A 15,445-nucleotide genomic window follows, 5' to 3' on the forward strand; every position below is an offset into this window, starting at 1 on the left:
TCAACTTGTCTATGGTAAGGGATGTCATTTATCTGTGGAGCTTGAGCATAAGGCGTATTGGGCCTTAAAGAAGTTAAACCATGATCTAGATGCAGCTGGGAAGAAGCGAATGCTTTAGTTAAATAAACTTGATGAATTTCGACTGCAAGCGTACGAGAACAAAAAAATGTACAAGGAAAAAGTGAAAATGTGGCACGACACGAAGTTATCTCCTAAGTCATTTGTGCCGGGGCAACAAGTTCTTTTATTCAACTCTCGTCTCCGACTTTTTCCTGGAAAGTTGAAATCAAGGTGGTCTGGACCATTTATCGTCAAAACTGTGTTTCCACATGGAGTGGTGGAGATTTTTGAGAACGATCCGGGCCAAGCATTCAAGGTTAATGGTCAGAGATTGAAGCATTATTATGGGGACACGGCAAACCCGGAAGTGGTTAGTGCCGTTTTATTGTCAACTTGATCGAGCTACTCTACGTCAAGCTAATGACGTAAAAGAAGCGCTTCTTGGGAGGGCCTCCCCAAGATTTGAGACTATAGGAACCCTTAGAAGTTGGTACTCTATCCAAAAATCCAAAAAAATCAGAAAAAAATGGGCTGAAAAAAAAAATTCCAGAGACCTCCCGCCTGGAAACTTGGGCGCCCGCCTGGAAAGCCCGGGCGGCCGCCTGGAGCCCTTCTGTTGGAAAATTTTTTCGGCCTTATAAAAAAACAAAAAAACAAAAAAACAAGAATACCACCAGCCAAAACCCCACTACCCACGTTTTTCCTCCTATAAACAATCAACAACCCCACTCCTGTTCTAATTCTAAACCTAAATCCTACCCTATATATACACGCAACCTCTCGTATACACTCCCATATACTTTCAACTTACAGACTCTCTCCTATACACAAAACACAACTCTCAAACACTTATTCTCAGTTTCAATAGCCCCAAAGAGATCTCGAACTGTTGATAGCAGTAGCACCATTCCTACTGCTGATTCTTCGAGGGGTACTGTTGCGAGGCACCGATTGGTGGATAGGGCTGTTGAGGAGGAGTATACTAGGCTTCTGACTAAGCCGATTCTGAAGGAGAGGGGATTTTTGCCATCGGGGAGGGATGGTGAGTTATTGCCGATAATTGCTGAGAAAGGGTGGATTTCTTTTTGTGAGTCACCGGAGGCGGTCCCGATGAGTTTCGTTCGCGAGTTTTATGCGAACACAAAGGCTGACAAGAATGGGTATACTGTTGTTAGGGGGCTTACGGTTGATTACCAGCCCGAGGCGATTCGTCGTGTTATTGGGCAGCGACAAAGGAAGCCCGAAGAGGAGAATTGGAATGAGAAGACCCCCAAGAATTTTGATTTGGATTTGATTATTGCTACTCTCTGTCAGCCGAGCACGGTGTGGAAGTTTAAGACGGGATCTAACGAGTATCGTTTTTTTCCGGCTATTGCGATGAACAGGTATGCCCGTGCATGGAATGCCTTTATTTGTGCTAATATTTTGCCTTCTTCGCATGCACATGAGGTTACAGTTGAGAGAACCAGGTTGTTATAGGGGATCTTGAATGAGGAGTATTATGTGGACCTTGGTGAGTTCATCTACCAAGGGATTTTGAAGTTTTTGAGGGGGAGGACGCAAAGCAACATCCCTTATGCCTGTATTGTCATGAAGCTGTGCAGGGTAGTTGGAGTCCACTGGCCTTCTTATGAGCAGCTACAGATGCCGGCCGCTCCTATTGATTCATCGACGCTGAATGCAATGCAGGAATGGACGGGTGGAGAGCCCGAGGAGCATGGTTTGGTATATCGTCTTCCAGGAGGACGTCCAGCAGCTGGTGCTACAATGGCTAGGCCCAGTCAGGCTCATGACGAGGTAGGTTCTTCTAGAGCCCAGGGAGGTGCTGGTTCAGGGATGGCTGATGCCCAGTATAAGAGGCTATCCAGGAGGATGAATGCGATGTACGAGTCACAGAGTAGGTTTGCTCAGGAGCTCACCCTAGCACTGGGGACTGCTTTTAGAGGCCTTGGAGCTGACATCCGGTGGCCCATTTTAGTGAGGACTCTGCTTATCCACCTCCTGACACTCCACCCTCTGAGGGTGATGATGATGATTTCTCTGAGTAGGTATACCCTGTGTTCCTTTCTACTACCTTCACTGGGGACAATGAAGATTTTAAGTTTGGGGGTGATATTTAAGGAGCATATTTGTGTGTGTGTCATGTAGTTGCATATTCATGATAGTTTAATTCATATAGTTGCATATTTTTGCCATATAGTTTTTGAATTTTTTATTTTATAGCTTTTTTTATCATGTCATTTAGATCATGCATATACCATGATCCCTTTTGCATTACTTTACCGATTGATTTGTGATATTTATGCGAATGTAGTGATAACGTTAGAGTGATGTTGAATCTTGTAGGTTGACATGCATGCTAGAAACACTTGTAATTTCACTAAGTCTTAGAGTATGTTTAAGGACTAGATTGTTGTCATGGTTTGATGGTTTTTGAGGTTAATCTATTGATTATGTTTAGAATTTATGATAGGCTCTTAATGATAAAAGGCATGAAAAGATAAAAAATTGGAGTGAAAATTGGAATTCATTGCTAGTCGTGGCTAGGCGTCAAATGGCTAGTAGCCGGCTCGTATTTTATGCGAGTAGTCTAGGGTTGAGCAAGATGGAGCGAAACGCACTTGCTCAGAAATTTGAAAAAAAATTCAGAAAAAGAAAATTCAAAAAAAAAGAAGAAAAAAGAGAAAAAAAATAGAAAAAAATATGGTTTAATGCATAATTGATCACGAGTGAGCTCTTTGGTATTCGAGTTATTAAGTTCTTAGGGGACTTTGTGCCTAGTGACCTAAGGCTTTTATAGTCTGGGATCCGCTAACCTAACGCTCGCTAAATGGATGCCATTGCATAAGTCTTTTGTGGACCTCACTCATTGCACGATCAAATAAGCATTTGTTTATTGTGTTGAATAAAAGCATGATTCCGTAATAAGCTCCAGTGATCTTGAAATGTTATAAGTCATTTTGTGTCTAGAATTTATTCTTCGTATAATCATGTGATTGTCTTGAGGATAATTGAGTTATGATAATTGATCTAGTTTCGAAACCTATCTGTTAAGCATCCGTACACACCATGTTTCTAGTTGTATGTTAGCTTGCGTGATTTGATTGACCATTAGTCGCCTAATTGCATTTGTTGAGATGTCATGTGTTGGTTGATTCAGTCATCGCGAGGGGGATCGTTGCATTTCATGTAGTCTGCATTCATGCATGTTTTTATTTTGTTTTTGAGTCTGTGACGCTTGAGGACAAACATCGATTTAAGTTTGGGGGTTTGATAAGTGGCATTTTATACCACTTAGAACGTCTTATAATGACTTGAATTGATGTTTTGAATTCAAGTAATTTGTGTATTTGATGCGCTTTCGAGTGTTTTTGCATTTCAGGGTGTAACTTGCGTATGCAGGGAGATTTCATTAAAATAAGGAGCAGGAAAATATTTTTTCCAGAAGCCTGCCAGGCGCCCACCTGGGATCTGGGGCGGCCGCCTGAGATCTGAGGCGCCCGCCTGGGAAGCTGGGGCGGCCGCCCGGAGTCGGGAAATTCAATTCTGATTTTTATTAAGTAGTGTTCTACTGGACTTCTGAGACGGCTGATTCTTGTGGATTTCTATATAAGTAATCTTCAGAGACGTTTCACAAAAACAAAGTATTCGTAAAGCAATGAGCAAGTAGAGAAGAAAAGAAGACCGTTTTAACACACCGCAACGAAGAAGAGGAAGCATACGTTAATTTGTGATTCTTTTATTCGTTGTAACAGTGGATGCTAGTTTTCTTTACTTTGAACCTTAATACTCTTGTGACGTACTCTGGTTTTAATAAGTATTTCATTAGTTTATATTGTCGTGTTATTATCATGTTTTCATATGAACCCATGGTGACGATGTTCTATCATGGGCTAATCGTGATCATGGGGTCGTAGCGGATTTACTATGGATTTCCTTAGTTAGTTGTTTAATACCTTGGTATGTGATGATTGTATGATATCTAGTATAGGTTGTGCTTATTCGTTTTATGTGCGTCGCGAACATATAAGATAACATGTTAATCTCTTGTGAAGCGACAGTGAATCTTGAGATTTAGAACTTGTCATGCTAGCATAGGTTCATGTATTGTATGCATGATTAGTGGGTAATTCTAACCGTTTTACTTGCCTTGTGTAATCATGATGAATAACTTGCGCTTAAATCGTTATGTTGTCAAATTCTGTAGACATATAGGGTCTCAACATAATTGATGCATATGCAACTTCTATCTTAATTGTGGATGTTTGGTAAAATGGTACTAGTACAATGAAAGTTGGCTTTTATCAGTTTCGTGTTGTTCGATTAATATCATCACATTTACATGCTAAGGGTAATAACAATGACTATTGAATGAAGTAGTAATGAAGTTATGATCTCATGTGTGTTTAATATTGTTAATTCAAGTAATAATTTAAGTATTTTATTCTCGTAGTTAATTGTAGTTAATAATTAGTTAATCAACCTTAAGTGTTATTGTCTTGACATTGAGAAGTAATCATACATTGGTGAGTGAGTGTTAATTAAATATAATTAGTCTGAGTCTCTGTGGGAACGAACTAGAAATCATTCTATATTACTTGCGAACGCGTATACTTGCGTGAATTATTAGCGCGTGTTTTGGGCCTAACAACTTTCTAATCCACCAGAAAGTTTTAAAGACTTGTGTTTTTATTACTTTGTATTTTGATTCATATTTAACTTGTTATTCCGCACTTTGCAAATCAAAACACTGTTATATATATTTTAAGTTAGAACATTTTATATTTTTGAAAAAGGTTCAAGAATTCCATTCAACCCCCTTCTGTAATTCTTGTTGCATTGTTAGGGACTAACAAGTTCTCGGTCCCGAAATCCCATATCTTGGAGCAATTGGTGCACTTATGTACCTTGCAAATAATACAAGGCCAGATGTTGCATTTGCTGTGAATTTATTGGCTAGATTTAGCTCTGCTTCGATGGACATACATTGGAATGGGATCAAGCATATATTTCGTTATCTTCGTGGAACAATTGATTTTGGGTTATTCTTCCCGAAAAACTCAACATCTCAGTTGATTGGATATGCAGACGCTGGATATTTGTCAAATCCTCATTTTGGCAAATCACAAACTAGATATGTGTTTACATATTGCGGTACAACTATTTCCTGGAAATCGGAAATCTACGAAGCAAACTACAGTGGCAACCCCAACAAATCACTCAGAACTCATTGCGATTCATGAAGCGAATAGAGAATGTGTTTGGTTGCGGTATATCATCAAGAATATTCGGGAATCACGTGGATTACCAGACATCACTAGAAGTCCTATCATTATGTTTGAGGATAACACCGCATGCATTGATCAACTCAAGGAAGGATATATCAAAGGAGACAGGACGGAACACATTTCACCAAAATTCTTCTAAACTCATGAACTTCAAAAGAATGGTGAAATTGATGTACAACAAATTCGGTCATGTGACAACCTTGCTGATTTATTCACAAAATCATTATCGAATTCAACATTTAAGAAATTACGACTGAACATTGGAATGCGTCGACTCAAGAATTTGTTAACAAATGTTTTAGATGCTGCGGCTGGAGGCCTGTTTTATTATCTTTTCGGGTTCGCATTTGCTTTTGGCGCTCCGTCGAATGGTTTTATTGGAAGACATTTTTTTGGACTCAAGGACGTCCCTGATGCGAGTTTCGACTACTCGAATTTTTTGTATCAGCGGGCGTTTGCCATAGCAGCTGCCGGGATTACTAGTGGATCAATAGCGTAACGAAGACAGTTCGTTGCGTATTTGATTTATTCATCTTTTTTAACAGGATTTGTTTATCCTGTTGTTTCGTATTGGTTCTGGTCACCCGGCTGGGCAAGTCCAGCCAGAACGGACAATCTCTTGTTTGGATCTGGCGTATTTGATTTTCCCGGATCCGGAGCGTTAATTGAAGGTCCGAGGATCGGACGGTTCGATCAATCGCTATTGCCTTGCGCGGACATAGCTCGTCATTAGTTGTGTTAGGTACGTTTTTATTGTGGTTCGGATGGTACGGATTTAATCCAGGTTCATTTAATAAGATATCGACTGTTTATGTTAGTGGTAATTATTATGGTCAGTGGAGTGCTGTCGGAAGGACAGCGGTGACAACAACTTTAGCTGGTTGTACTGCTGCTTTAACTACTTTGTTTGGGAAGAGAATTTTATTGGGTCATTGGAACGTTACGGATGTGCGATTATTTGTGGATTTGTAGCTGCGTTGGTTTTAATTGTTATTAACAAATTAGCGGAATGAAATATGACGATCCGTTAGAGGCTGCGCAATTACATGGAGGGTGTGGTGCTTGGGGGATTATATTTACGGCATTGTTTGCACGGGAAAAGTATGTTTCTGAGGTTTACGGAGGGAAACCAGGTCGTCCTCACGGGTTGTTTATGGGCGGTGGAGCAAGATTATTAGCAGCTCATTTGATTCAGATATTAGTTATATTTGGTTGGGTTACAGTTACAATGGGGCCTCTGTTTTGGTTATTGCACTGTTTGAAGTTGCTTAGGATATCGGCTGAGGACGAGATGGCGGGAATGGATATGACAAGACACGGTGGATTTGCGTATGCTTATGAAGAGGAAGATGAGTCCGGGAAACATGGAACTCAGATGAGGAAGATTGAGCCTTCGCTCTCTAGTTAGATTTCTTAGTTTTCAATGTCATTTTTATTTAAGTAGGGGGTAGTAGTAGTATTGTTTAAGTGTTGTGTAAATGTTTTGTTTGGTTTTGTATGAAGATAATGGAAGGTGTGATTGTTGTTTGTTTGGCTTTATGATTATGGATTGGTAAAAATTAGAAAGTAGTGTAGCGTTGAAGATAATGGAGATGTGGTTAGAATTTGTTGGTTGTTCTGGTGATCATTCTCCATATCTCATAATGAATTGCAGACCAATATTTGTTAAGTTGCAAGGCCAGTGAAGATGAAACTCTGAAAATATTTTCCTGGAAACAAACCAAAACTTAATCCCACTTTTGATTCTGATGTTTCCCTGAAATTTATCTTAGTATTTTACATTTATTTTAACACAGAAATACAGTTGTTTTATAGGTATACAAACATAAAAGCTTGTATAAAGTTCTTAGAATTGATTCAGTATTACAAGTTACAAGCAGAATAAATAATGAATTGATTTAGTGCTGTTAAAGTGAGCTCTGTAGTGTAGTCAGGCACAATCAAGTAGAACTCTGCTAATCCCTTTCTTTTTATTTGGTAGCGAGTTTTCCCTGCATCCACCTGGTGAGCATCTTTAACGCAGCTTTTGGTTGATCCATTGGAACCATATGACCAGCATCATGTACCTGTTTTTATTATAACAAGTGTGTTATGAAGATTGTACAGATCAATTAGAGGGCAAAGAATCATGTATAGCAAAAGAGACCTTGAGGAAAGTGAGAGGTCCGTAGCTTTGCATTTCTCCTGCCTTTGAACCATTTACTACAAATGGAACTGTTGGAGATCCTACAAACTTCTTCTGACCAGACCATTTCATAGCATGAACCCATCTTGAGTTTCCTGCAACCAAATAGGATTACATGTTTCTATGGTGTAACTGTCCAGGAAGTTAGTTTTGGGAAGGGGTTACCAATGAAGGTTAATTAAGAGTTATGTCAAAGTAGAAGAAGTTAATCAAGTACCAAGCCAATTGCATTTAAGGTCATACTCTCCCGCATATATAAGCACCTTGATTCCATCTTCTAAAAGTTCTGGAATCCCCACTTCAAGATCCTTCATCCTGTCTGTCCTCATGGCAAATTTCACGGTCTTGCTGCAAGAGATAAAGTCAGTTTGTACCCCGAGCACCTCTCGAACTGATGTCAGGTTTAAGAACGTATCCATGCGTGAGAAATCATAGCAATGTTCTCCTTTACACTCCTTTCTAATATCATAAACCTGCCAAGTCAAATGTCAAACATGTTTAGAATTGGTATCCATCAAATTTTATCTTGCCAAATAATGAAAATTGGTTGGATTGATTTCTGTTTTCTCACATTAATGTTTCCATTAATGTCGACGATACTGCCATATATGCCTCTGCAGGCTTCGTAAGCTTGTACACAAGCATTATTCCCTTTGGTAGCTGATACAGAAGCAAGAGAACAATGGATATGCATTAATCAGCAATTAATATAATATCTTTATGAAATCATCAACTTCATGTCAGAATGAAGAATTACCACAGAGTTCAATACCCCTTTCACATTTTGGAATCATTTTGTTGATACTCACGTAATCCGTTTTTGTGATTAACTTGTTCTCTAATGCAAAGGCAGTGTATGCTTTGTATTGAATTGCTGGATCAGTATTGCCATTGCCAACAGAAAAACCCTGATCAACATCCAATAACTTAATCTGAAATGAATGTTAGAAGTAGTATTTGACAAACAACTAATTAATTGAATACATTTAGGTTTATTTGAATTCCTTCTCTATTTTTGTTCCCTTGATGAACCCTAGAAGCAAGAGCAGGAATATAATGCCCAGCATATGATTCTCCAGTTATATAAAACTCATTCTCTATGTAGCCTGGATGCGCCTTATAGAATTCCTGCTATTTAATCTGTAAATTTAGGAGTCTCAAAAGTATGGGGTCTTTACAGAAAGATCAGCTTACTTTTAGCCTAGGAATATGAAGTAGGGGCAAGAGTTGTGCACATCTCACCTTCCCTGGAACCTGCATACTAGTGTTAGAGTCTACATAGACATATATAAGAACGAACCTGCAAAAAATCATATAAATCATTGCTGACACCCTGCTCGTTGCTTGGAATGTCTCTGAAATCCGATGAATAACTAAAACCAGTTCCAACTGGCTGATCGACATATATTATGTTTGACACCTATCATGCAATAGAGAACACAAAAGAAGGGGTTGCGGAATCAGGTCGGGCCTGTCTTAGGCAATCCTGGCTCAACTTGAGCAAGAATTTGTTTTTTTTTTAAAAAAAAAAAAAAAACTTGTGTAGATTTGCATTTGAGCCTCACCGAATTTTGAAAAAATTAGTGATAATTTTATCATTAATAAATAAAAATACCTTGTCCCAACCAAAGGCATTCCAAGAAAGTGACATGTTTTTAGTAATATGAAAAGGACCATTTTCATAGAACAAAGCAAATGAGCTGCTGCATCCTGGACCTCCTGCCAGCCATAAAACAACAGGATCGGCTTTGCTTTTACGAGATTCAAAAAAATAATAGAACAACCTGCAAAAATGACTTGCTTAGAATGAAGTTGCAGTCCTAAACATTGTCAAAATATAGGGAGCTCGAATCATGAATGAACACTGTTTCATGGACCATATGATTTACATACACAGCTCTTCCCTTAACTTCTGTTGATGAATCCAGAAAATCAAAAATAATAACTAGCTGTTCATAATTTTACCTTGCATCTCTAGAATGTGGAAGCTGACAGTAACCAGCGTGGTGAACTAAATCATCAACAGTGGCTCCTGAATTACCAAGTACTGGAAATGTTATTTTCTTTTCGACAAGCCCGGGACTTTTACTAGTAGCAAAAGTGCCTTTTGGAACAATGTTGGCATCATTTTTAGGGAATAAATTTAAGTCTCTGATGAGTTCTTCAGCTAATGATTCTTGAAAATTACTGTTTATAGCAGAGAATGTTAAAACATATAGAAGAAGGAAAATTAGAGAAAAGATGAGAGCTGTTGACAGGGCTTTTGACATGTTTGCAGGGAATGAACCAAATTGTTTCTGCCTTTATATTAAGATTGTGTCACTGTATACCCATGTAATACAAAGCTTTTGTCAATTTTCACTGATATATCAATAATTTTATTAATGAACTTTTGAACCTGAAAGTTTGTACTAATATAATTATCTCTCCGTTTCAAAGTTGTTTATACCTGGTTTTTTTGGTTCTTGGATTTTTCAGTGTCCAAGGTTGAAATGGTACAAAAAAAAACTACTTTAAAACATTGGGTCATGAGTATATTGATGCAAAAGTTTCAAAAATTATTAAGCCTATTTTCATTTCATTACATAAGTGCCTAGAAATTATTAAATAGGTAGTTGGCTAATTTTCATGAATATATATATGGCTGAAAGATTTTAATGAAGTTGAGACTAATTTTGATTGAAATATACCATATTTTAGTTTTGTTAAGTGGTTCCTCAACATGAATTATGCATGAAAAAAAAATGTTTTTAGAAATACGATGTTGAATGTAAAAGTTTGGTCTTGTACCACCTTAATAGCAAACTTTTATTTTAAATTAAGATGATTAAAAAAGTATTTAATGTACATTTTTTGTAAAAAAAAAATAGAAATTTGGTTATAATAGGACCTAAGATGATATTTGGAAGACACATGTACTCATTCGAATTTAAACAAGTCCTTTTAGAAAAAAATAAAAATTAGCATGAGTATGTTTTTCTAAGAAAATTAATTAAAAAATATAATTATATATTATTTAAATATATTTTTTTTAAAAAGAAAGAGATATTAAAATAATTATAAAATTAGACCAGTTCCCCCAACTCTTTGTATTGATTACTTTGAGGCGGAAACCAATTAATTAACATATTTGGGTTTTTTCTTTGGAAGGAAAAATGAAAAAGGTCAGAGGTCCCAAAAATTATTTCAAAATATTTTATAAATGGTAATATTTATTTTAATAATATGAAATCTCACGTACATTCAAGTCCACAAATTACATTTTGATACGTGTGAGATAACGTTATTTTATAATAATTTTAATACAAATTTTAAATTACCTAGGATCACTCACATAATATATAGGACTTTTTTTTGACGAAATATATAGGATTTTTTTAATTATGCTGGTTTGGAATAATTAGCTTTATGAATCAGTTGACTTGACCATGTATAGGAGTCGATGTTGTCATGAAATGAACATGTTATTAATTAATAATTAAAAGACCATTTCATACTATTTATTTTATGATGAATTGATGGTGGTGGCCTGGTGGGTATTTGACTTAATTACTTATATTGTCCTTAAACCATGACTTCTAATAACTTATAAAAACTATTTGTGATCTGTCATAATATGTGCATGTGTTTGATAATGTTAAATATTACACTAGCAAATTAATGTTCTTTTGGTGTATAGTTACAGACTTACAGTAAAGAGGAGTCTATTAAAATTTGGTCCAATGAGATCGTTAACTTACAAATTTGGGATGATGGAGAAATTAATTATTAGGGTTATAATTGGTTTGTAACAATCAATGCATGACACATCATATTTGTATTATTTTGACCAGCAACTTCAATGGAGGATGTTTAGAGAATGCCGATGTTATGTGACATGACCTAACTTGACATCCTTGTTAACACTCTATTGGAGTTTTTGAGAGATACTATTGAGGTGTCAAATGAGTTGGCATGCCAACTTGGGGTGTCAAAAGTTGCCTCCATGGTGTCAACTTTATTCGTGGTCTCAATGTGGTCCGATGGTGCATAAAATATCATTTCATTAATATATTTCCATGCATTTTTTTTATTAAATTAGTGAAGTTGACATCTTGGGATGCCAAACATTGGAGTGTTTTTGAAATAAGGGTGCTAAAAATGATATGGAAGAGAGATAATTTAAAATACAATATTTTTGATCATGTGCCAAAGTTGGCACCCTTCGAGGGGTGCTAGAGATACTCTTAGAATAATGCTATTGATCTAAAATTGGATGGAAGTTGTTTCAAAATAATGTGACATGAGTGATGCGTAATTTTTAGCTATTTTAATCAATAAAATTGATGTGAATATATTGTTATCTATTTTATTATTTACTATGATGACCAATCGGTACATATCTCATGACATTTTGAAATCGTGTTGGGATCCCGTGTTTGGTAACTAGCATCTCTAAATGTGATCAGATTCCAGGAAAATGCGCATGTCCCAGCTCACCTAATCAGTGGTATCACAAATCAACACCTTCCATACCAATCACTTCATGGAGGATGAGACCCAAAGGTTTGTATCACACATCCCTCTAAGTATGAACCGAGCTGCTCAGTATATTGCATCTTATGGCCTAGAAAATCTTAATTCCTTCCTGGAGATCCCTGGTGTTTTCGGTAATCTTCAATTGTTTCTTATTGCGGATATGGAAGTACACTTCCAATTTCCTCTTTTCAACCAAGTCACTGCTCTGCACCTCTCAGTTCAACAGCAAGGGGAAGTCATTGATTTTACCCCACCAAGCTCCCCTCCCTCCTTCATTTCTGGAAAGGAGAACGACATGATAATGGAACTATCCGAAGTTGCCCTCGATTCCCTCCTTCAACCTCAGAATCTTAATATAGAGGCAGTGAACCCCATGGCTGTTTCGAGAAATCCTGCTAACCGGGAGAATATCGCACATGAATCCACTGTCAACGTGGATGCAGCTAGCAATAACAGAGGTTTAACTCCAGTTATTGAAGATATGGTTGAAGCTTCTAAGCCCAAATATGTGAAAGGAAATGAGAAAGTTTACCAAGAATTCAGTTTCAACAATGCGGGTCTCTTCAGTCAGAAAGCGACTAAAATACTGAAAGATGGCAGCCTGACCATCATATCAAAGGCATTTAAGACAAATGTTGTGGACATTGATAAAGAAATATTCGCATGTGTGTTTGCAAAAGATATCATGGAAGCAGCTATCACGGACAAGCTTGAAATTTTTTCATACAATGTAAGGCCAAATTAAGAAGAAAGCAAACATTATTATTATCGATACAATGGTTGAACCTGAAGTCAAAACCCAGGAAGATCAGAACCCATTCATGAAAAATATGGATCAGCTCATGGATGTTGAGGATATTCTCATCCAAATGGCAATGTTTGATGAACTTCAAATGGACAAGGAAAATTAAGTGAACACAAGGCATTTTTTCAGATTATGCAAGGGTGGTCATTTCATATTCAAGTACCAAGATTAGTTTAACTAGATTATATTAGCTCAATGGCCTAATTATTTTGCTGCTACTAGGGCATTCTTAGTGCTAGTTATTATGCTTATGTAAGGGGTTCATGAATGAGGCATGTTATCTCATTCATTTTCCCACGTCTTCTGTAATTCCCCTTTTATTTATATAGTTCAGCTTACAAAAAAAAATAATTTATGACAATGGTTAATGGATAATTTTCAATTGATGGCAATGGTTAATGGATAATTTTCAGTTGCCTGTTGGACTTTTGAGTACTATATTCTAGGCTCTGTCTCTTTTATGTTACACTTGGGCGTTCCATTTCCAAAAGTAGCACATATGTTCAATATTTTCCAAAAATTACACATATCGCCACTTCAAACGGGTTCCGCAAAAGTTACCCAGAGGAAGTGGCGTTCTGGGTAATATTTTTTTATTTTTTTTGTTTTTTCTCCACTCCCATTATCCCCCTTATCTACCTCATACAAATGAATAATTGTAGGTCCTCTCCCCTCATCCACTCAGACAAATAGGTAATTGTAGGTCATTTATAGTTGTAAGTATAAAATTATTAGTAAGCTCATATTTTTTTATCTATTTAATTAAATTAATAAATTTTAATTTAGCTGTCAAATTTTTTTAGTTGGAAAGTGATGTTAACGTATTTTAAGTAGAATTTTTTTATTTTAATTAAGACATTAGTTTTGTGTGATTTTCGGAGCTCCAAAAAGGGTATCATGCGGGAATGTGTATTTTTTGACGAGGTCTCGTAATCATGGATATTAGAAATTTAGTATACACAATTTCTTTATAATAAGGTGTTGTTTTTTACAGTATTTAAAAATTTGAGAAAAATACTTTTACATTCAATTTCTTTTAGTCGGCAAACTATGTCAACTTATTTTGCATAGGTATTTTTTATTTTTAATTAAGAAGCTGAATATATATGGTTTTCAACTTTCCATTTTAAGTAACCTTTTTCACTTGTTAAAAACTACTAGATTTATACATGTGCTATGCACGGGATGATTATCATATTTCATACGATTTTTTAAATATTTTTTCATTTAATTAAATTTTAAAATGATAATTTTATTTCCTGATCAAATTTTATGTTATTTGTGGATAATGTATTTTTCAAAAAAAATTCTTTTTGTACTTATATATTTAGTTGTTATTATATTTTCATATTTGACCTTGATATTCTTAAATATAACATATGTGTTAAATTTTTTTTTTCTTCATTGTCTAAATTTTTTCACATTATAAATTTGTAAAGATAATATTTTAACAATTTATTCAGTCCCATATTAAATATCTATACTTTAAATAAAAATTAGAAATTAGAATGTTAGAGATAATTGATGATATCGGTGTTTAGCAATCTGAGTTTGTTATCGACATTTGATATCAGAGTTTGACAGAGATTACGACATCAACATTTATTGTCAGTATTTGTTGATTAGTATTTGTCATCAGTATTTGTTCATATCAGTAGTTGTCAAGCTGGAAATCAGGAGATATCAAAAGAGGACATATTTGCAGAGATATGTCGGTGTATGACTTTACTTATTGTAGCAATCAACAGATGGATATGTATTAGGATTTCTTATTCAAACATATTTTCTAGATTGATTGCGTAGATGTGCAGTATATAAGCACATGTTAGGTTTACATTGTATGTGTTTGAATTGATATATCATTCATATAACCTAGCAGCTCTCAAGGATATATGTTCATACTTTGAGAGAATATTGTAATAAGTTTTTATTCATTAATATAATAACTGTTCATTCTGTTGAATTTTTTAAATCGATTTGATTATTTAAAATGTATCCGCTCCCTCTACAGTTAATTTAAGGTCTAACAATTGGTATCAGAGCATGTTGTTAATACACAAACAGTTTAAGATCTACAAAACAATTATTAATGGCAGACAAAGAAACTCAACAAAATCCCCCACCACCACCAGCCACAAACCACCTCAACCACAACATGAGCAGATATGAGTCTATCAAGGTTCCAATCTTGAAGGTACATGAATATCCAATCTGGAAAGTCAAGATGGCCATGTGTCTAGAAGCAACAAATCCTGAATATTTGAACAAGATTTATGATGGTCGTTACAGGCCCATGAAGCTAGTTATTGTTGAACCTGGTCAAGAGGAAAAGATGGTTGACAAGTACAAAAAAGGACTATTCTCCCGAGGATCTTTCATTAATTATGAAAGATGCAAAAGTTAGACATCTTTTGCATAACAATCTTGATAGTGTCATGTCTAATAGGGTGATTGGATGCAAAACTGCCAAGGAAATTTGGGACACTCTGGAGGTCAAGTGTCAAGGCACCACTGCTATCAAGAAGAACATAATGAAAATACTCACTTAAGAGTATGAACACTTTGACTCAAAGGCTGATGAGTCCCTGA

The 15,445-nt window shown here is 36.0% G+C and overlaps 1 protein-coding gene and 1 pseudogene across 3 annotated transcripts; one reads left to right on the forward strand and one right to left on the reverse strand.

The window, feature by feature from the left end:
- The first annotated feature begins 5,549 nt into the window (after window positions 1-5,549).
- Window positions 5,550-6,875, forward strand: LOC141707402 (ammonium transporter 1 member 1-like; annotated as a pseudogene).
- A 197-nt stretch (window positions 6,876-7,072) lies between these two features.
- Window positions 7,073-9,312, reverse strand: LOC141707403 (serine carboxypeptidase 3-like). 3 transcript variants are annotated; one of them, XM_074510543.1, is made up of 8 exons: window positions 9,149-9,312; window positions 8,834-8,953; window positions 8,518-8,661; window positions 8,306-8,441; window positions 8,105-8,193; window positions 7,751-8,006; window positions 7,495-7,628; window positions 7,073-7,414 (listed from the first exon to the last, which is right to left on the reverse strand). In XM_074510543.1, the coding sequence occupies exons 1-8, from the start codon at window positions 9,182-9,184 to the stop codon at window positions 7,319-7,321; spliced, it is 1,011 nt and encodes a 336-aa protein (XP_074366644.1). In that variant the 5' UTR covers window positions 9,185-9,312; the 3' UTR covers window positions 7,073-7,318. The 3 variants fall into 3 exon arrangements, with proteins under 3 accessions (XP_074366644.1, XP_074366643.1, XP_074366645.1); XM_074510542.1 differs by having other exon boundaries at window positions 7,078-7,414; window positions 8,291-8,441; XM_074510544.1 differs by lacking the exon at window positions 8,518-8,661 and having other exon boundaries at window positions 7,079-7,414; window positions 8,291-8,441.
- Window positions 9,313-15,445: the final 6,133 nt, after the last annotated feature.

The sequence above is a fragment of the Apium graveolens genome, chromosome 2, assembly GCF_009905375.1.
Source record: "Apium graveolens cultivar Ventura chromosome 2, ASM990537v1, whole genome shotgun sequence".
Lineage (NCBI taxonomy): Eukaryota > Viridiplantae > Streptophyta > Magnoliopsida > Apiales > Apiaceae > Apium > Apium graveolens.

Coding starts and splice junctions, on each gene's coding strand:
- LOC141707403 (XM_074510542.1), bottom strand. CDS start 9,184: ATGTCACTTTCTTGGAATGCCTTTGGTTGGGACAAG. Junction 8,954..9,148: donor ATGCCTTTGGTTGGGACAAG/GTATTTTTATTT, acceptor ATTGCATGATAG/GTGTCAAACATAATATATGT. Junction 8,007..8,104: donor ACATTAATGGAAACATTAAT/GTGAGAAAACAG, acceptor TTGACTTGGCAG/GTTTATGATATTAGAAAGGA.